At 35.6% G+C, this 21,572-nt stretch overlaps 1 protein-coding gene across 3 annotated transcripts in view; it reads left to right on the plus strand.

Moving 5' to 3' along the window:
* The window catches only part of LOC140153468 (cilia- and flagella-associated protein 70-like), a 46,393-nt gene that overhangs the window by 19,621 nt on the left and 5,200 nt on the right, over positions 1 to 21,572 (plus strand). For 2 of the 3 annotated variants that reach the window (XM_072176228.1, XM_072176227.1), the window contains exons 13-24: positions 429 to 613; positions 1,936 to 2,058; positions 2,538 to 2,670; positions 5,448 to 5,519; positions 6,262 to 6,447; positions 8,194 to 8,439; positions 9,545 to 9,788; positions 11,560 to 11,715; positions 13,688 to 13,863; positions 16,222 to 16,374; positions 18,087 to 18,248; positions 20,325 to 20,414. In XM_072176228.1, the coding sequence (XP_072032329.1) occupies positions 429 to 613; positions 1,936 to 2,058; positions 2,538 to 2,670; positions 5,448 to 5,519; positions 6,262 to 6,447; positions 8,194 to 8,439; positions 9,545 to 9,788; positions 11,560 to 11,715; positions 13,688 to 13,863; positions 16,222 to 16,374; positions 18,087 to 18,248; positions 20,325 to 20,414 (1,926 nt within the window). The remainder of the gene's footprint in view (positions 1 to 428; positions 614 to 1,935; positions 2,059 to 2,537; positions 2,671 to 5,447; positions 5,520 to 6,261; positions 6,448 to 8,193; positions 8,440 to 9,544; positions 9,789 to 11,559; positions 11,716 to 13,687; positions 13,864 to 16,221; positions 16,375 to 18,086; positions 18,249 to 20,324; positions 20,415 to 21,572) is intronic. The other variant, XM_072176229.1, reaches the window with a different exon arrangement.

Below are 21,572 nucleotides of genomic sequence, written 5' to 3' on the forward strand. Positions count from 1 at the left end.
TTGTAGAAAAATAATGGTAAAGGGAAGTATATGCTAAAAAATAAAAATAATAAATGTGATAAAGAATATTTCAGGGTCATGGTTGTGTCATTATTGCTAGTGATAAATGGGGCATGAATAAGTGAAATTAGCATGGTCTGGTTGGTATATACCCAAGTGGCAATTTTTGACATGATTGTCAAATGTCATATTGTAGAGAATTAGGTCTCTATTAAAAAGTTCTGTTTTATTATTAATTGGCCCGCTGAGACACAATGAGAGAGTTATCATGGGGAGATTACCCGAGTACCGACTATGAACTCAGGTAGTACAGTGGTAAGACTCTGGGCCGGTAATCTCAAAATTTTCATATATATGTCAGTTTGCACGAGCCCCAAACACGTCCAAGTTTTAATTTAATTGAATTGAATAATGAATTCTTTTGACAGCAACCATCTCAGATGTTAAAGCCAGGAGCACCAGGTACAAATGAGGCATCATCAGACACAGAAGCACCTGTACAACAGAATATTGAAGGCATGCAGTATGATGAGGCTGGCACATATATCATATTGGAATTCCAACTAGATAGACCAATAGTACCTAAAAGAGCACCGGAAGAGTTAGCCAAGAAGTAAATATGATTTTGTATATAGATGATAGATGTGTATTATCTTTTTTCTGCCAGTTAGATTTTAGGCTTATTTACTTTTACATTGAAGTAATATACTTATGCAAATGGAGGGAGCAGAACCAAACTGGCTGCGTAGGGGACTAACTCTTAGGCCGCACTCGGCGTCCTAATCCAAAAAGTGCAAGATATTTCAAGTGATAGAGGTGAAGTTTATGTTGTTGTTTCTTAGCAAATTTCCAATGTTTTTCGTGTCCAAATGTATTGGGAATTTCATAATGATTGCATATTAACTATTTTATCATTTTGGAAGAAAAAAGAAAAATCTAAAAATTTAAAAGATCGTACATTAAGGCTTTAACATATTGAAATTTGGAGTTCAAAATTGCAATGTATATCCAAAGATATCATAAAAATACCATAGAATTTGTCTCAAACACGTGCCACAGTCAAGACTAATTTGACAGTTTTTTGATGATTTCTTCTGGAATATACCAATTTGGAACAGCTAATTACATTATGTTAATGAGAAAAATATGAGCTTTCACCTGATACTAAAATCTGCATTTTGATGGGGTAAGTGGGGGACTCACCTTCAAGTCATATTTTTTGTACATCTCACTGTCTTAGTTAAACAATCACTGAAGATTTATTTTTCCATTCTTGATCTTATTTGGACCTGCAATTATTGTTTTTGCATGCAAAAGTTTGAAATGGGGGTTGGAGCCAAACTGCTGCATGTCAATTTTAACTTCTTTACAGGGAAGCTACAATATACTTTGTGACAAACTTTAATGGGTGTAACAATTTAGTATCGATTTTCATATATTATTATTTTTTTATTTTTTCCAGAAAAATTTCCGGCAAAAATTATACTGTTTTTCTCAAAATACCATAAAAATACCAAGTCGGGAATAATAAAAATAAAAAAAATCGCATTTCGCATTTGTTTTCAAACCACTTGTGAGCTTTGAGACAAACCTTTTTTTTTTCCTTAGCAAAGAGTCACTATAGGATCCACAACATGCTCATCTATCAGGGACACAGTTCTTTAACCCCAATACATTTGTACATTCATTGACTGACCTTTGAAAATTTGGGTACAAAAACTTATACTCTGCAACTTGAGGTCAAATTTTACACTATGATTGTTTAATTGAGGTTATTGAACTATGCCATTGGGACGAGGCCATTGTGGTCCATAGTGAGTCAATTATTTAAATGCTAATAGTGCTACTCATGCAATCCCTAGCTTACCTTTGCTCATTGGGATATGATTGGAACCCTTGTATAATCTCTTGTTGCAATCTATTTGACATTATTAGAGTTGCTGAGTACATTCCACCAAGACCACTGTTTCCAAGAAGAACCAATGGAGCACAGAGAGCTGTAGATGACTTCCATAATCAAGTGGGCAGCATTGGGAATCTCATTCTGGAAGAATTTAGGTAATTTCTCTATTCATCATTAATGTAACATGTGGGAAATAATGTTCCTTTAATCATGTGCTATACATAAACTGTCCTAGTTATGGATACAACATTATCGGATCGGCAAGATCAAAGTTAACTTGAAGCATCAAAAAGTATAAAAGAAAACAAAACTTAAAAGTGTAAAGTACTTGCAACATTAGGAGATTGATTTGTTTGGATTTTAAGCTTTTGTCTGTAAATTACAGAATTGTAAATGAATGGTACTTAACAACAGGTGTTTTGGGGGGTTTTCTTTTTGTTTTTTGGAGTGGTTTTAAGTTGTTGTCTTTTGAGGTCCCTTCAGAGAAAGCTTTCTGAGTGGTGAATAGTTTCAAAAGTAACACTCTAAGTACAAGTTGATTCTGTTGAGTCAGAAATTTACATTAACCATTTACTATTCTAAAGATTCTAAAATATTGTAAAGATGTTTATGTGATTGATACATTGTTTTTCAGAGGTTTATTTGGTGATGAGCTTGATGATGGCAAGCTTCCACAGGGCAATGAAGCAGCAGAGGAGAGAAGGAGAAAACTAATGTTTGAATTGAATACATCAGGCAAATACTTTGCATTCAAGGAGCAACTGAAGGTAGGAAATCTTACCATTTGTTTCATTATTGTTCTAATCAATTGATATGAATTCGAGGGTTGACAAACAGAAGGCCTTAACTAACTTTTGGCCATTTTGAGATTTCGGTACCAAAATAATCTGTAATACCCACAGATTCCTATTGCATCTATAGCACAATAATACTTGGTCACATTTCAATGCAAAATATTATTTTTACTCATGTTTCTCAAAAAGGCACTTTTTGAGTTAAGGCCTTCTGTTTGTCAACCCTCGAATTATATTTGTATGCAATAGCTAGACTATGCCATAGTCTATTTTTGATAAATAAAAGCATGTTAATCATGATGAAAGCATTCAGTTGAACTCGAAATTATACTGATATTTAATACATCAAAATACTAGTATAAAATTTGTTATGAAAAAGTTAATATAATTATATTAGTCACAGTAAAAGTAAAGTGGCTTATATTATTGAATGCAAGTTATCATAATGTCATAATTGTATTGGCACTTCAATACTGAACAATCCTGTTTTTAGAATCTGCCAGTTTATTAATCGCGAAATTCCAGGTTAAAAATAGACTATGGACTTTCAATTTTAAACGGGATTTTGAACGGGCAAAGTCCCTAACACTCACACTGTCAATCATACTTGTTTATCAATCAAATTTAACCACAAGCAAATACAAGACGCATTCATGCACATATTGACGCGTTCATGCAATTACACAACACAAAGGCGGGGTAGGCCGCATACTTGTGTACCATGTAGTTATTAATGGTAATGACAGGTACCTGGAGGATTTAAACCATAACGAGATCTGGGCGACCAATCACAAGCCAGATTCATTTAAAGAGGCATTACATCATGGCCAATTTTAGTAGGCCAGATTTCCGACAATCTCATCCATAGAAGCTCATAGACAGCCGTGTTAAACATCTCTGACCGCAATCCAAAGTCAGTAGTCCACTTGGGAAGCTAACAAACAGAGGGAGTAGGGCGACTGAAAAGATCAGATGTGAAAATCTATTAATTGTGCACACATTAATTAAATCAGAGTTTTAAGCTTAAATACAATATCCAGAGTATGCACAATGGGCAAGTGGACTACAGGGTAGTCTATGCAATAGCATGCTCTATAGTGTGAATATAATTAAAAAAAACTGAGTGACAGACCACATTAAGTATTTGAATTTAATGATATGTGATATGGGCAAGCAAACTGGGTCATCTGACAAGCATTTAAAAAGCTATGAATAATTCATCAAAATAATACACTTGCTCTTCCTGAGATATGATTAAAGAAGAATGGTCAGATTTTATCACATGAATTTTCCACCTACAGTATTGTTTGTATTAAACGCCCCCTCTCTAATAAACGCCCCCTCCCCATTTTTTCAATGAAAAATGGACAAAAATGCAAAAATTTCCATGCAATATCGTGTGAGTAACATGGTAAGCTTAACATGCATCAGTCATGTCCGTGATGATCACTAAATTGCATGGACAAAACCTATTATGACTCAAACTTCCATCCAGTTCATTGCCTAATTATGGTAGAATTTCAATAAGTAAATCATATTCTTGCTATTATGCACTTACAGATGTAATTTTTTAGTATTTACCCCGATATTCAATACGAGGCGCCATCTAGGAATATTAGTATAGGCGTAAATTCCTCCTTTCTGCAGGAACACTCTCTGGAATTTAAACCCAATTTTGAAGTTTTTCTCACAGACAATTCACTTCTAATAAACGATACGGTAGGTTAAATGAAGTAACCCCCACTTCCCATCTAGTTTCATGCAGGTATCCATTTTGATCCAAGAGCCACAAATGTGTATTTTAAAAGACCCATTTTGGCTTTCAAAATCCAAACAAAGTATCTTTCAAAATATATATAAAAAATATAGGCTTTCCACTGAAACCAGAATCCCTATTTTGTTAACAAAAATGTAGAGATGAAGTGTTTATTTGGACCATCCTCCTGTTAGGGCTCATATTGAAATACCCTACCACGTTTTCACACAGAAAGAAGGCAGGATTCCCCTCGCTAAGCGTGCGCCTCAGGAAAGCTTGGTCATAAAGCGGATGGATTATATGCATCAGTGATACACCCTGCCCAGGATTTTAACAAAAGAAGGCTAGCTGTGTATGGGAATTTCAATATGAGCCCTTATATTTCTTGTTGCTAAAAACATTCAAATAATTTGACACTTCATCCTTGGCCAAATTCTTCAATCAAAACTTCTGTGACAACTATTGGTAAATTATGTCTTACAAGTCCAGTAATTATGTCTTTCAAGTCAGTCCAATGATTTACTCACATTTTAGATGTTTTATCTTCTGATCATCAAAATTGTGATATCTAACAGTCCTGATGAACTTATTCAGGGAGTTCAGTGGCAACCGATTACTTGTTTTCAATTTTCAGCTTGATTCATTTGGAGAAGGATCAAGCAGGATAATATGTGACCATCCACCAAGTTGGCGCTATGGTCATTTTCTGTTTATTGCAGATTGTGAAAGAATGCACTTTAGCTTTAAAATGACACCTCAACCAGCTCCATCGGACATCTGGAAGTGAAGTTATGGTTCATCAAAGGTCAAATTCCTAATATAGTTTACATAGAAATCCAAATACTGTTTTTGATTGTATCTCAAAATGGAAAATGCCGACTTTACGACCAGTTTGTGGTGGATGGGCACATATTGTCATGATTATTAGCATTAGGATGAAAGCTCTATTGACAAATAACCCTGTTGGCTTCATTGCATTTTATTTGTTTGACAGCATTCTGTAGTAAAGATTGTGAGGGAGAAGTATTTGAAGACATCAACATTCCAAGATAAAGATAAATTACAGGTATAGTTTATAACTTTTCATTTTGCAACTAAATTTTAGTACATAAGTGTAGAATTTACCTCAGCTCTTGTGTCTGTAGGTCAGAATGACAAGAAAAGTAAAGGTATGGTCCAATTAATATTTTCAGTTTATCAAAGCATCTGAATATTTGCTATCGCATTTTAGGACAAATTTTGCAATTTTTTTTATTGTAGCTTCTGCATTAGCTGTTGTAATACTGTGAACCCTCACACTTGTAAAATGGATCAAATACAATTTAAAAACAGCTTACGACAAAATGTATGATTTAAATATCGTCACCCTCATAACAAAACTGCCTAAGTCATTCTTACATGTTTCTCATTTGCAATTTTGATTTTTTGAGTAATAAACCCATAATTAATCAAATTTCCAGCCGCATTGTGGAATACATCTCTTTTGTTTAATGGTACCTGTTTCCTATGATAGAAACATACCCACCTGTGCAAGCATACCCCTATACTCCCCCACACATCCCCCCTACTTACTGAGACCGTTTGCAGGTCAACTGAGAAGTATCCCCTGTACACTTTCCAAGTGTTTTTAAATATACCCAGTTCACATCGTTAAAGTCCTTTATGGAGCCGATGATATTTACAGGCAATTATTTCTCATTCATGTCCCCAGTTGGATAGCCAATAAGAGCGCAGGCACATACATACACAAACCAAAAATCATGAAGATCCCATTTTGACCTTGCGATAAATTCTGTTATTTATTCTAGGCATTCCTTAGTGATTTATATGTATTCTTAGTGGATCAGATGCACATAGGGTTGGGCAATGTATTATCTCTAGAAGATGAGACGCCTGTACCAGCACCACTCACTGACAGCTCACAGCTTTTACACTTTGCCAGAGAAGCTGAAGTCAATGAGAACTTTGAACTCTCTGCTAAATATTATCAGGAGGTAAGTTGTATACACTATGCATACCAAATGGGCTATTCCAGTTTAAATCCATACACCCCCTATGGAAGATATCTTAATCTCCTACACAGGAGATGTAGATTTCAAATGGAATCATCCATTCAGGTAACCCAATTTAAAATTCACACTCCCTGTGTGGAAGATTAAAGTCATGTCTTCCATAGGGGTATCTGGATTTCAACTGGAATAGCCCCATTCAGAACTTAATGATTATGGTTTCTTCAACACCAATTTACACCAGTAGTTTACTAATGGGGAAAAAGGTTATCTGTGGGGCCAGTAGAGTCCCAAACAGTCCCACAGAAACCTAGTATATTGAATTGCTAGTTCTAAATGGCTACCACCCCCCCCCCCCACACACACACACCCCTATGTGTGTTTGCCGCTAACCGAGGACTTTGTGTATTGCTATCTAACCGCGGACGCGTATATGGTGTTTTCATCGCCTAACCGTGGACTAAAATGGCAGATTTTTTTGTGTATGATACAAAATGAAATTTAGCGATCAATTGCCGACTTTTTTTTACACATATGGTCTGCGGTTTTCAGCAAGTATCGCTCAAATGCATTTAACATGCATTTGAGGTCTATTGCAGCAGTTTGAGACCGAGGACTGTCCTCGATTGCAGGTAAGTCAGCAGTTTAGAGTGAAAAATCTTGTGTGTGTCCTCGTTTGCAGGCAAACACTGACGCACTATAAAACATACTTGAAAGTATAACCAGCAAGCTATAACTTTGCTGTTTATTGGTTTGCTATTATAAGCCTTTGGTAATATGACATATTTTGCTGTCTGAATTATGGCTACCAAAGAATTCCTGCAAGTAAGATAGCCAAGAGGAATTAGGATGGGATTTTCTAATTATCCCTGATAACTGCCTTGTTTCCTTTTATTTCTCTAAGCCTCTGTTTCCCTTGTTCATGTATCCTTACATGAGTGTTAAAACCCTTCCTGTAAGCCTCTGTTAAGGGGAGGCGATCTTTTGTGCGTAGAGGTCCAGGGGATTCACTCTATCATTATAAAAATTATTTGAAGAAATCAAAGAGCCCTAGGAATAAAAATTGTAGTGTAATCCACGCCAGACACAATTTCTTTTAATGACAAAAATGAATTTTTGTAATCGATCAAAAACCAAACGTTTTAAACCAATTTTAAATTTAGCCTGAATCCGTAGATATGGCACCTCTTGCCCTTTTTCAGGTCAAGGCTGTTTTTACTATTATACAGCGAACTATTGTTGAAGCTATTTCACATACATGTTCAAAACACTCTAGAGAAAGAATGTGGCCATATACTGCTGAAATATCTTTTGTTGATTTCGAATGATAATGTCTTAATGTCGTAAATTTTAGGGTCAAATTCCTAAAATCAAAACAAAACATTGCGTCGCAGATATTCCCCGATTTATGCAATTCCATCATCGTATCAGTGTCTTTATTATTTGTTTGAGGCCTTTTCCAAATGTTCGTGCTATTTATGCATAGAACGGCCAATCTATCTTTAAAAAATGCATCATTTTTATGTAAACAAAAGGCTAAATAGCATTATGAGATTTATCTTTTATTATTACACTCCACTGATCATCTGCCTCCGTGGTCTTCAAAATTCATGATCACATTCCGAAATGAGTAACTTGTCGGTAAATCGTATCGTATCCTTAAGCTTCTATTTCCCTTACATGAGTGATAAAGTGATGCCACTAACATTATCTGACCTGTTCATTCCACAGAGATTAGCTCGGAACAGGAATGATGCTGACCATTGGTTTGACTATGGCACATTCTGTCTCTTAATCAGTGATATCACTAAAGCAGAGGAATGCTTCAAAGAGACAGTCTCTATCAACCCACAGCATCTCCATGGTCTGCTTTTATATGGTGTCGTATGTGCTATGGAGGAGAGGAATGACGTGGCAGAGACTTTCTTTGAGGCTTCTACTTGCGTTGATCCATCCAGCGTCTTAGCTTGGACAATGCTAGGTGAGTATTAATTAAGGGACAAATATTTAGTGCTTGATTGGTTTCACAGTTTTTAATATGTTTCAAATTGGTAAACTCAGTTTTATTCATGATTGGAGAAATCATGTACGTCTCTGTGAATCTGTATGTATGCTTTTATTTAAAATAGACATACATAGTGTAGCAGTTAGAATTTGTTTTGTGTGTCTCTCTGTGAACAGAGATATTGAAAGGGTAATAATTTTTTAGTCTTACTATACAGAACAAAGGTTATCAGAGTTAGGCCTTTGCGTTAATAAACGATAAATTGCTTAATTAAAAAGACTTTAATTACAATTAAAGAATTACAATTATTGTCTGTATAACCTTTCAATGGAATTCTCTACATCAGGGATGCCAGTTTTCAGACTTTTCCTGATTTCCGACTTTTTGTTACTCCAAATTTCCGCACTTTTATTTATTTTCAGCCCGTTTTGAGGCTTTATATCCCAAATTTGCGTACTTTTTCAGTTTTTTTCTGCAAAGTCACTTCAAGCCACTGGCATCCCTGCTACATTAAGCAATATTGATTGTGGGATTGAATTTTGACAGAATTTATAGCAATTGTTATATTACAAGTGGAAAAGTAGTAAGATGACAAACAACACGGGAGTCTTATCTTCTGCAGATAATACATTGCCCAACCCTATATGCATCTGGTTCAACACATACAATGGGCTATTCCATTTAAAATACACATTCCCCCTGTGGAAGATTTAACTAAAGTCTTCCACAGAGGGAGTAAGAGTTTTGAATAGAATAGACAATTCGGTAGCTTCCATTTGAAATACTCACTCCAGTTGTGTAAGATATAGGTAAAGCCATAATACAGGGGGAGTATGGGTTTCAAAATGATTAACCCTGACCAATTACATTTGAAAAACATACTCCCCTTATGGAACATATTTCCAAAATCTTCCACAGGGGTAGTGTGGATTTCAACTGGAATAGCCCAATTATGATGGCAGACCAGTTTGATAGAGCAGAAACATGTTTCTGAAAAACACATATATACTACACTTTTGAAACTCTTGGCTAGCCTAAATTCACACCTCGTGATATTTTTGTACCCTTTTCTCTAACCTAGGCCTATACTATGATGGAATAGACAGTGATATCCAAGCAGAGTATGCCTTTATGGAAGCGCAAAAGCTAAACATGGCTAATGCAGCAGCAAAGCAAAGACAGAATGCAATAGCTAAAGCAGCATTAGCTACTTCAGAGGTTACCCCTGATGCAGGAGGGAGTCAACAGGCTGAAGGGAGTATTGTACAACAGGTTGGCTCTGGTGATACCGAGCCTATAGGAGAAGAAACCAGTGAAGCAGGTTAGTGTGGTTATTCACTGAGCTGAAAAGCAGAATTTTGTTCTAAACAATTTTTAGATTTACAATAAAAAATACCAAAATGTACTGTATTCATTCCAATAAGCGCCCATGCCCCAATAAGCGCCCACCCAGTGTATTTTCAATTTGCTAAAGGGTACCATTAATGTTGAATTGACAGATAGACGTCGATACAGTGAAATAGCTGCAGGACTACAAGTCCTGCGTAAACTTGCAATACATTTTCTGCAGAACGTCTCAGGACCCTTTTGTAACATACGTAAATTTGTCTCTAATAAACACCCCTCATGAAAAAATTAGGTAAATGTGGTAAAAAAATAAGCGCCCACCCAAAATGACTTTGTTAAGCGCCCTGGGCGCTTATTGGAATGAATACGGTACCTGATTTGTGTCAAGATTTGAAATTCTTTCACCTTTGGTCATTTTAGGGGGGGGGCAACCGTCACTCAGTAGACCCATTACTCAGAAGGCCCACTATTCAGAAAACTCAAAGGTCATAACATATATCAAAAGGTCAAATTCTGAATAGTGGGCTTGTTTTCATTTAAAATGACCCGCTAACTAGAAGACCCGCTAATCAGAAAACCCGTTAATCAGAAGGCCCGCTACTCAGAAAATATTTTCTGAGTAGTGTGCCTTCTGATTAACAGGCCCTTTGCAAGGTTATGGTTAGGGTTATGGTTAGGGGATAGGTTTAGGGTTGGATACAGCCCTTTAGTCAGAAAAAAATTCTGAGTAGCGGGACTTTTACATAAAATTCAACAAACTATTCAGAAAGTCCTTTACTCAGAAGGCCCGCTACTCAGAAAATTCTGACTAGCGGGTCTTCTAAAAAATGGGGTTTCTGAATAGCGGGTCTTCTAACTACAGGGTCTTCTTAGTGACGGGCTGCACCCCATTTTAGGGTATGTACCATGTTACGATTTCTTAAATTTGTGGAATAAAAGGTGCCAATATGAGATATTTTGTAGAGTTTCAGTTAAGAGGTGTACGTGGATGTATATGGGGATGATGTCACAAGGTAATTGTCCCACTATCAATCAATCTAATGTTGGACACACAAACACATGCACCGATTAGGTCAGACATCTATCCATATCTATAACCACATGGTTGTTAAGTCATTATCTCCATGTGAGCAATTACCCATTATCAAACCTTGGACATGTTAACCTGTTTGAATGCTTGGAGCTAATGTTGCATACATTAACATGCTTACTAAGAATAAAGGTAATGCAAGACTAAGCTAATGACATTATTTTGCTTGCTGTGAACATTTTTCTGCTTCACCATAATTATTATTATAAACCCATCATGAAATTTATGAGTATGTACACATGTCTGCGAAATCCTAAGAGAGCTTTCTCAAAAATGCTCAAATATGTGACACGCTCTAGTCCGTGGGGGCTAAAGGGGGTAAATTTGAAATTGATGTGAAGGGAAAAATATGAGTAAAACACCAATAAAATACATAAGAAAATACAACATAACAAAACTTCATAACTTTAGAACAAAGTATGCTAGACCCTTGGTAATATTATTATATGATAGCCCAATGTTTGTTTAATAATTATAGTAAATCAATTTTCAAAAATACCTCCTTTGGCTCCTGTGGAGCAGATCATGTCACATATGCTTAACAAAAAAGTGTAACACATTTTTATATCAGGCACTAACAACATTTTATTTTTATGCTTTTTCCTGCTTTTCCATTCATGCTTTACATTTGCACAACATTGTGTGATCGCAACAGGAGAGAGTGAGGTTGCACCTGCTGTTCCTCAAGTAACCAAGACCCCAGCTACACCTACTGATGCTAAAATCCCTATATCTAAGTCTCCTGCTGTTAAACATAACAATCATCCAGGGCTTAAGAAGAAAATGTCCATATCCTCCAATTCAAAATCAGGTTGGTTGATTTCGTATGGAGCAGTCTGTCTCAATCACTAACATCCGTTCACTACTGACCAGTAGTTTTTAAGTGTTTGGCCAAAATTATTCATGTGATTTTAGTATAAACATACCTCGTTATCATTTTTTTAAATCTGTGCAAGCAATAAAATCATCATGCTATAAAGTTTCAAGAGATAGAGTAATAGTTGTGACCCGCTCTGACAAAAGCCGCCATAAGTCGCACTTAGGGAGGACAGTTTTTATGGTCTACTTAGCTCAGCAATGCTTTGCTGTCTTCGATAATGGTTCATGTACGCTAGAGCGTTCGATAGGAACAAGCGAACAGTATCTGAGTTTGCTGATATCTATCGGAGCGCTCAGCAGAGCAGCAGGATTATAAACACGGTCGATGGTAAAACCATAATCAATTTCCTTTGTGTTAGGTAAGTGCATAACGACCCACTCATCACCTTCTCAAGTGGTCATTAAATAAGCATGTCTGGGGTCGTGTCTCTGGTCAGTAGAAAGTCAATAATGTGTGTAAGTTTATGTTTACACAAAGTGGTGTAATTGGGTTTCAAGTGGTTGTTAATTCAAGCATGGTCGTAAAATTGATTCAATCGATATTTTGGTCAAGCGTGGTATCGGAGCATAGTGTACAATTGAGCGGAGTCTGACAGAGTTTGCTACAGGCTTTTTTATGGGTTTGGGCTTCGATAAAAGCCAGGTACCTCTCCGATACAATGCGCTATCGAAGACAGCAGAGCATTGCTGAGCTAAGTAGACCATAAAAACTGTCCTCCCTTAGCCATTTTGAGATACAACAAGTCAAAGTTGGGAAAGGGGTGAAAAACCTTGCAGATTTTTTTTTTTCAGTTTTTATTATTTTTTGATTCATTAATATGTTTACTTTAACCTACTATTGAAAACAAAATATTCTTTTATGTCTAAAGCACCCAAATCTTGCATTTTCTGAGCCAAACCAAGTCTTTACCATGTCATTTTACAACTTTAAATCCATTTTTCTTGCATTTGCCTTTTCTGTATGTGTCGCTTCCCCCCTTCCCGTTGAAAGACTGTAAAATGAAGACCACATGTCCCAGAAACACAATTTTGGTATCAAATGAAAGCTGAAGACCTATACTAAATGATGACATCAAAAACTCACTTTTCAAATTTTTTGACTTATGTTTTGTGAGATCGGGTCACAAATATAGTAACTATGTTGTTGACTAAACAACATATGGTCACATGGCAGTGTACTATTATAGTGGGATAATGGTAACTAAGAGCCGGTCACACGATTGGTTGTTTGTATTAACTATAGGCAGACCATAGTAACTTTGGTGCTAACGATGCTTATTAGCATCGTTGGGGAAACCTACCCATACCATGGTCCGACCATCTTTACGTCTGACCGGGGTCTAACACTAAGAAGATTAATGCAATGTTCAAGGTGCAAATGGCTTACTAATAATCATGCTTTGTGTGGAAAGTTGACAATCATCCATGGAAATACAGACATGCACATCACACATACCCCTACACACACATACCCCTACTAGTAAATACCTCCAAATGAGGACCTCATTCTGCATATGATTTAATACTATCTAACCGAGGACTCGACTCACACATCCATTCTTAATCAACACACCGTGGATCTCACACACACACCCCCACACCCCCACACACCAGGGGTCCATTGCACTAAACTTTATGAAGTTTCGTAAGTCTCAAAATCGTTCGTAACTTACGAGTTGTAAGTTCCATTTCACTAAGCTTACTTACTCAGGCAGACCGAGGACATCCACGGTCAGAGGTGTGTCCTTGTTTGTGATGTGTGTATTCATATGTAGGTCCTCATTTGCAAGTATTTACAAACACACCTCAACATGCTTACAATGTCAATAATCAATGATGTACAGCCTAATCAACTTAGCAGTTGCATATTTCTTAACATTATACTTGAATGATATAATATGTAGGAATTGAAGGAACCACTCGTGCAAAAAGTGCCACCAGCCAAGCAGCACCCAGTGAAGTAGGAAGTCGCCCTGCTCATGTTGATCAAGAAGACGCACCAAGAGAACCCACTCCAGTACCAGAGTCCAGCATATTCATGATTGCTGTGGAATTTCTACTGGAAGTGAAAGCCACTCAAGTAGGTGCACTAAGGGACCGTTCCCAAACACTTGTTGGGGGGCCTGATGCAAAAAGGGGCCCTTAAACATTTTGACCCTCCTAAGGGGGGGGGCCTGAAAAAATTACCACAGATTTTCCTGGGAAAGTTGAGCTTATATGCTTTTCTATGGGGTTGACCCATAATTTTCATGTCAAAAGGGGCCCTGAAATTTTTGAGATCTCAAAAGGGGGGCCCCGAAAAATTTTCGCGATGAAATTTTTTTGCATCAGGCCTCCCAACAAGTGTTTGTGAACGGTCCCTAAAAGCAGACATGAGTATATTCCTCTTTAAACAGTTATTCTTGTTTTTGTTTTTTTGTTTTTTTTGGGGGGGGGGCCTTATTTCCATTGCTTTATTTGTTTTGTCCTGTTTGAGAGCATTTTGGTATTATTACATTGGTAAAGCCACATTTTAACAACATGGGTAATTACGTGTGCGAGTTGTAGCCAGCAACCCGGGCCACAAGGGTGTGGTGGTCGACGTAGGTACTCAATAGTAGCAGCGCTGCTACTCTCATGAGAATCCTGTAGTGTAGTTTACAATTGAAGAGCTTTGTTTCAAAACACCTTACATCCACTTGAGCAATTTTGAGAACACATCAAAAAATCATCAAAATAATCACTGATATAAGGTGTTTTTCAGCAAAAGCAGTTTTTGGCAGGATGCTCATCCTACCCAAGCATCCCGCCAAAAACTGCTTTTGTTGCAAACCCCCATATATCAGTGATTTTTTTTGATGATTTTTTGATGTGTTCTCAAAAATGGGCAAGTGGATGTAAGGGGTTTTGAAACAAAGCTCTTCAATTGTGTAAAAATCAGAATTTTGAAAAACTTTGAGGGTGTCCTCCTCAGCAAATGTTACATAGCTTTAAATTGTTATGGTACATCGCTTTATAAATGTAAGCATGTTTTTCTTGTAATTATTTCTCAACTCTTAAAATAACACAAAATAATGGGAACATTTTAAAAGGCAGCTGATTTTGTTAAAACTTCAACTTGGAGTAGTAGCACAGAGATAGGAGCAACTTGCTTTGATGAAGCAAAGCAATATGCACATCCTTACTTTATAAATTTAAGAAGTTTGTGCATTTAATGCTCTGCGTGCTAGCCATGCGCTTCAACGGAAAAAGTTGAAGTTTTGAAATATGTTCTCAAAATATCAAGATCTATCTTAAGAACTAATGAAGCAATACTAGGCTTGTTTGTACTCATTTTAATACATTTTTCATGCTGATTCCAAATATGGTCATGAAAATTTAAATTTTTGAAATTTTTTAATTTAAAATTTTTTTTTTAAACATGTCATCTGCAGTCGACACCCAGTGAAGAGAATTTTCCAAACTCCCTCTATATTGATCTCATTATTGCAACTACGTAATAGAGGGTGTTGAACTTATGACTTTGGATTGTAATGGGTCAGTGATTTATAAACAAGACCCTCCTATTGAATGGATGACATTTCTATACAATTCCATGCTTGGATGAATTGCTTGAATGGAAAATTCAATGTCACATTGCCATGTTATGCCACATTACTTGAATAAGGCAGATAACTTAGCAACTTAATAATCACATACTGTGCATGCTAGCTGTGGCAGATTTAGTGTCACATTTACAAAAATAGCATGAGACCAAGCATGGCACTCTAGCATTCAATATTTCCAAGAATGATATTTGCCTGTAAGAATTATTACTGATTTAGATTTTTTTCTTTTTATCTTTTGTAATTTGCTTTTTTATTAATTGCTTCAGCCATTGTTTCTTACTCATTTATTCATCCATGCCAATTCTCAGTAAATACTTCATTCATTTGTTCATTATTAATTTATTGGGATACTTTGACATTTTGAAATTGATCAATATCATATCAATTTTATTTTATTTTATTAGCACATTCTTTTATGTTTTGTTGTTTGGTGTTGTGAAGTTAGCTCAATTGATAAGGCGTTCGACTATGGTGCGAGAGGTTGCGGGTTCGAACCCTGGCGGTACCTAGTACGCTCTCGTGAAAATTTGAGGTAGCTTGAAATTCCCCTGGACAAGGAACTCGCTGCTAACTCGTACGAAACTCGGGGAGCTGATCCTAGTTGCGAAGGTTATTTGTGGATTGTCTAGGGTGTGCGCTCTTGAAGCAGCAAAGTCCCTGAATTGTTGTGTAATGTTTTATGGAATGATGTGGTACCGTAGTGGTCAGCGACAACCTGTAAAGTGTGCTGAGGCTTGTGGATCAATGTCTAGGCGTTGTGCCTGTGTGTAGCGCACTATAAATCACTGGGCGCTTTTTTTTTTTTTTTTGAATGTATAATACTAAATCATAATACTTTTTTTCCAATGCAGTTCTGTGAGAGAGCATTAGCTCATGAATTACTAGCACCTTTAGGTGGGCCTACACCTGCATACCATGTAGCATTAGCCAGGATGAAGTTACAGAAGAAAGAGCTGGATGATGCTGATCATAGTCTGAAAGAAGCTCTTGTCTTGAACTATCAGGTGAGATGTAATGATCAATTCTAATTCAGTTGGTGCGTCTTGTCAAGAATACACGGAATTTGATCGGTTTTTACCCATCCATTATGACACGATAGTGGATAGTCACTGTAGCACCGACACGCAAGGGCAGAACGCTTGTAGATCCTCAATGATCGCGCGCTAATGCGTTCGCGTAATATATGTGCGCGATTAAGCACCTTGTGTACTACCATTTAATTGCCCCAAGGTTTTTTCAGCAAAAAGGGTGTTTAATAAAATAGATAATATTTTATCTGAATTATAGATGTAAGAGGGTATTATTAGCTCTGGTTTTATTGTTGACATTGATACTGTTGTCATGGAAGTGTCTCACCCTGTAATTATAGGTTGCCTAGTAACAATGCAATGTCATTGTACAAAATGTTGACTTTTTTCGCCCCCATAAATCATGTTTACTTCCTTAAAAAGTGTATGTTTATTGAGTCAACTTGCATGGCCAGCAAAATCATGCCTTTCCTACTTATGTAGTTATCTAAAAGGACATAATGACAGTGATATGATTATGTTGGTTATGAACGAAAAAGCAAAGAATTTGGTACTCTGATTAGGCCTGTTTTCATCACTTTAAATATCATTATGACATTTAATGATTGTTTTATGACTAGAACCCACAACATCATGGTGATTGGTTTCTCAATAGAACTTTCTTTTCAGTGTATACTATGTTTTTGAGGAGATTTTGATGCATAATAAGAATTAGACTTGCATTCTAATCATATTTGTAGTGGGAACTTATTATTGTGATTGTGTCTGATAAAGATTTCAGATTTGATTGGATCATAAGTTCAGGCTACCAATACTACCCTGTTGTAGGATTAGACCTGCTATTTTCTTATGAATAATGTTTCTTTTATGCTATCTTTCTCATTTATTTGAACAAATTGACAAACATATGATGCATGGTCCATTCCAGGCCATCTGAGAGGAAATAAAGAACTCTGACATCAAAAATTCAAGTGGCTTGCCCTTGGCTGATAATTTTGTTATTTACACTTTTTTCAAATTGACACAAAACTTATGTATAATCCATTCATGATATGGCCTAAAAATGACTTTTTAATGACTCACTACTGTACTGTACGCCTGTTAGGCAATGAACATTGGTCATGCAATACTTCCACTTCAGACCTTCATTCAATTTGAACAACTGCATACTTCAGGCATAAGACGCCAAGTTTATTGGAAATATTGATGCGTGAATGGATAATTATAAAAATTCTAATGAGTTTCAGTAATGGTCTCTTCTTTAAAAAAATAATGTTGGCCAAATTTAACTTTGAAATGAAATTTAGACGCAGAAAAAGTAATAAAAAACCATTAAAATTATAAATTAAAAACTAAAAAAAAAATTAAATGCCAACCCTAATTTAGGGCAATTTTGGGTCGGTCGGTGGAGGGCAAGCAAACCAGTTTTTGGGGGGCCTAATTTGAAATAACCTTGTGAAGGAAACCTAGAAGAGAAAGCTAAGGCGTGTTATGAGCAGTGTTGCCAATCTTCAGGAAATTTTCTGATTTCAGGAAATTTTACTTGGATTATCTTGTACAAATGTATAGGCAAAGTGCATTTTTTCAGGAATGTTTTTGCCGTTTCAGGATTTTTTAACAACACTGACTGGCATTTCTGTATGAGAGAACTTGTTATTTAATTGTTATTTTGTTTTTCTTCTTGCCAGAATCCAGATGCATGGTCCATACAGGGTCATCTGAGATACCTTCAAGGAAACATGGAGGATGCTAAGATGTGCTATGAAAGAACTTTGTCATTTGTTGCGGATGCAAGAGAGATGCACTCCATTTATCTAAGATTAGCATCTATATATCTGCAGGATGGACAGGTAAACAGTTAATTCAATATCTGTTGGTGATGTCATAAAAATGTGTAATTAAAGAGGATTGTCAGAAATGCACCCAATGTTGCATTTGGAAGAGGCAGGATTTTCAGTAAACATCAAAATTGATGTAATGTAAACATGACCAGTAAACAATTTATTAAGTCATCTTAAACTAGGGCACTAAGGCCGTCAATTTCCATTTACGAGGTATAAATAAGGATAGGCACCTTGCTCGGGACAAATTAACTAGATTTAAGATTGTGCTTGCCTTTATTATTCAGCAATTTTATGATAAACAATAGTACACAGTAAAAGATGTGCTAAAATATGTAATTCATTTAAATTTATTAATCTATTCATGCTGAAGTAAATTTGGTTACCATGTGATAGTATGTGGTGCATTTTGTGTTAGGTCCCTTCATTTTGCAACAGCACCTTTTGGACCCTGTTTTTCCTCTAATTGACAAAATATGGGGTTTTCCCAAAAAAGTTTAAGGCCCCTAGTAGCCCAATTCTGTCAGGTTAAGCATCTACTGGCAACACTAACCATGAACATAAATATAATGGAATGACTTGGGTTGAATGATGTAATTGGGACGGGAACTTTGGGATAAAGCCAAGAAAGTGTTTGTTTGACCTCTTTCTTTGTTTATTGTGAACTGCAACATCGAAATACGTCTGCTGGATAGTAATATAATTTCAATGGGATTGTCAGCATCTTGTTGACTATTGAAGTGCAATAATATTGAATCAAGAAGAAATGTTGCTTTGCTTGACAAATGACATGATTTACTTGATTGCTTCACAGTTCACTGAAACTATGTTCTGTTCCAGTTTGTGTTTGTAGTGTGTTGATCTGTAACAAATTGTATCAAGTCTGGATCCGTGTATGATTTGTCTATATTAATTTTGGCTCTCTATCATGATTAGTACTGGAATTTTTTCCACATTTTGAAGACACTGTCAGTGATCCCAGGCAAAGCAAATAAAAAACAAAAAAATTGTAGGAATTACTTAAAATTTAAGGATAAGTCAATAAAATTGTCATTAGGTATTTATTTATGTGCAAAATTGAGCAAAAATCAGTGTTGTTGAGTCCCATTCAAATACATGTAGCTATAAGCTGCAACATTTACCAAAATATTATATCATTATTGGGTCATTTTCAGTTTATCATTTGCATGTTATGTTTCTGTTAGCGCACCAGTTCTCTTTACAAAAATGAAATAAATCGGATTTTTTGATTTTCTGATTTAGCAAATCTTTGATAGTGCCAAAATAGCACAAAAAATATTGAGAAGGCTGAGCCCCTTTGGCCCCCCTCCCTCCAATTCCAAAGTATATGATAAACATTTATGAGACAAGTTCATGTAGTAATACATGTACACAAAGTTAATATGAAATACAAATTGTAGACAGTCTCTAATCAAGTTACTGCTTTCAATACCAGCTTGTATTTTGCCAAAATGTATTGTATTTATTGCAACCCTTCAGCACACAACTCTAAGGATTCTTAGGCCAAAAAAAAAAAAAACAAGTTTGTTTCCTGTACGTTTTTGACGGCTTATTTTGCGCATTAGAAAAAAAATTTTTACTTACAAAGAAAAAAAACACCCAAAACCGGAAAAATCACAAAAAAATAATATAAAACACTACTGGAGTAAACATTTTCACATCACACAACAAACAAGCGTAGTGAAAAACTACTTGAGAAAACATCACACATTTTTTTTAAATACCTTTTTTAATCTGCAGGTTGAAGGATCATAAATATTCTTGAATATGAAGAAATATGATTTTTGTGTGTGTCAGAGAGACCCACTGTAAATTCCCATTCCAATTTGCAGTAAAAAGGTGTGTTTTTTTTTTTTCATTTGAAGACATGGATTATAAAAAAAATAAAACTAAAAAAACGCATTTCGCATTTGACTTTTTTGACCTGCTACAGGAAACAAACATGTTTTTTTAGCCTTCCATACCGGCAGCTGTGGATACAGTATCAAGAAAAAGTGTACTTGATGAAGATGTCCAGAATGGTTAAATAATGTGACTTTTCTTTGGTTTTTTTTTTCCTTGCAGTATCAAGAGGCCAAGAATACGTTCCTGTATGCTTGTAAGAAGTCACCATCCTGTATATCTTGGCTGGGTGTCGGCATTGCCTGCTATAGGGTAAGAAGAAATAGCATTGACAATATTTATGTAACTGATCATCAATAGTTCTTTGTGCCAAGGGTCAAGGAACTCCATGCAAACAACTTTGCTCAACACTACTCCGATTCCAGAAAATACGGCAATAAAAATCAAATTTTAATATTTTTTGCAATTTGAGGGATAATGTGTTTTCTTACAATTGCAGTGACAAAATTCAAATACTTAGTATATAATCAAGATTTTGAGTGCTTAAAGTTGTTCTAAAGAGTTTGCTCATACTTTTAAGATCTTATCTTATTTTTTATAATTGATTATAAAAGAGATTCGAAAATTAGTTTTCCAAAAACTAGAATGCATGACTGTTACTGCATACAAAAACTGACCAAAAAATTTGACTTTCATTGCTAGTTAGAACTAATTGAAGGATTAGGATTTAGCTGTTTCATTTGGCAAAACAGGATAATATTTTTTAATCCAACAAAATTTAGTGCTGTATTTCTCTTAAAATTCTCTGAAATCATGAGTAGCTTATAGGTACTATGATAGGCTAATAGACACTTCGAGAAAGAAGAATTACTTGACAGATTTCATTGCAAGGCATGAGTTATTATTATGCAAATATTTGTGCTTATTGGTCAATTAGTTAAGCAGTCAGGCAAACAAAAATATAACTTGGCAAACATAAAGAAAATAATAAAGTGAATATGTGCTATTATTTATTATTGATCAGCTTCAAATAATTATCTTGATCATTTTAAAGTAGGGTGTCAATTTAAAGCTGACATTATAGGGCAAACATTGGTGGGCTTAAGGGAAGGGGTATGAACGTTTGGACAGTATTTATTGTGGGACATTAGAGCACATCAGACATATCGAATTGCATTCTGACTACGAAGAATGGCCTTCTGATATCAAATAATTTGGATTTTTTGAAATTCGCAATGTAATACACATTTTATGGCAAATCATTAAAAATTGATATCTTCAATATAAAAGGTCAAAATTTTCAATTGATCGTCGCCTTTTCCTCCCAGCTACATACACTTTAAGAATATATTATTAGATTTATAAAATTTATTTCGAGGACTGTTATATATCAACAATTTGAAAAATATCAAATTTTAATAATTTGTCATAAAATTTGTATTATATCGAGAATTTCAAAAAATGAAAATT

The sequence above is a fragment of the Amphiura filiformis genome, chromosome 5, assembly GCF_039555335.1.
Source record: "Amphiura filiformis chromosome 5, Afil_fr2py, whole genome shotgun sequence".
Lineage (NCBI taxonomy): Eukaryota > Metazoa > Echinodermata > Ophiuroidea > Amphilepidida > Amphiuridae > Amphiura > Amphiura filiformis.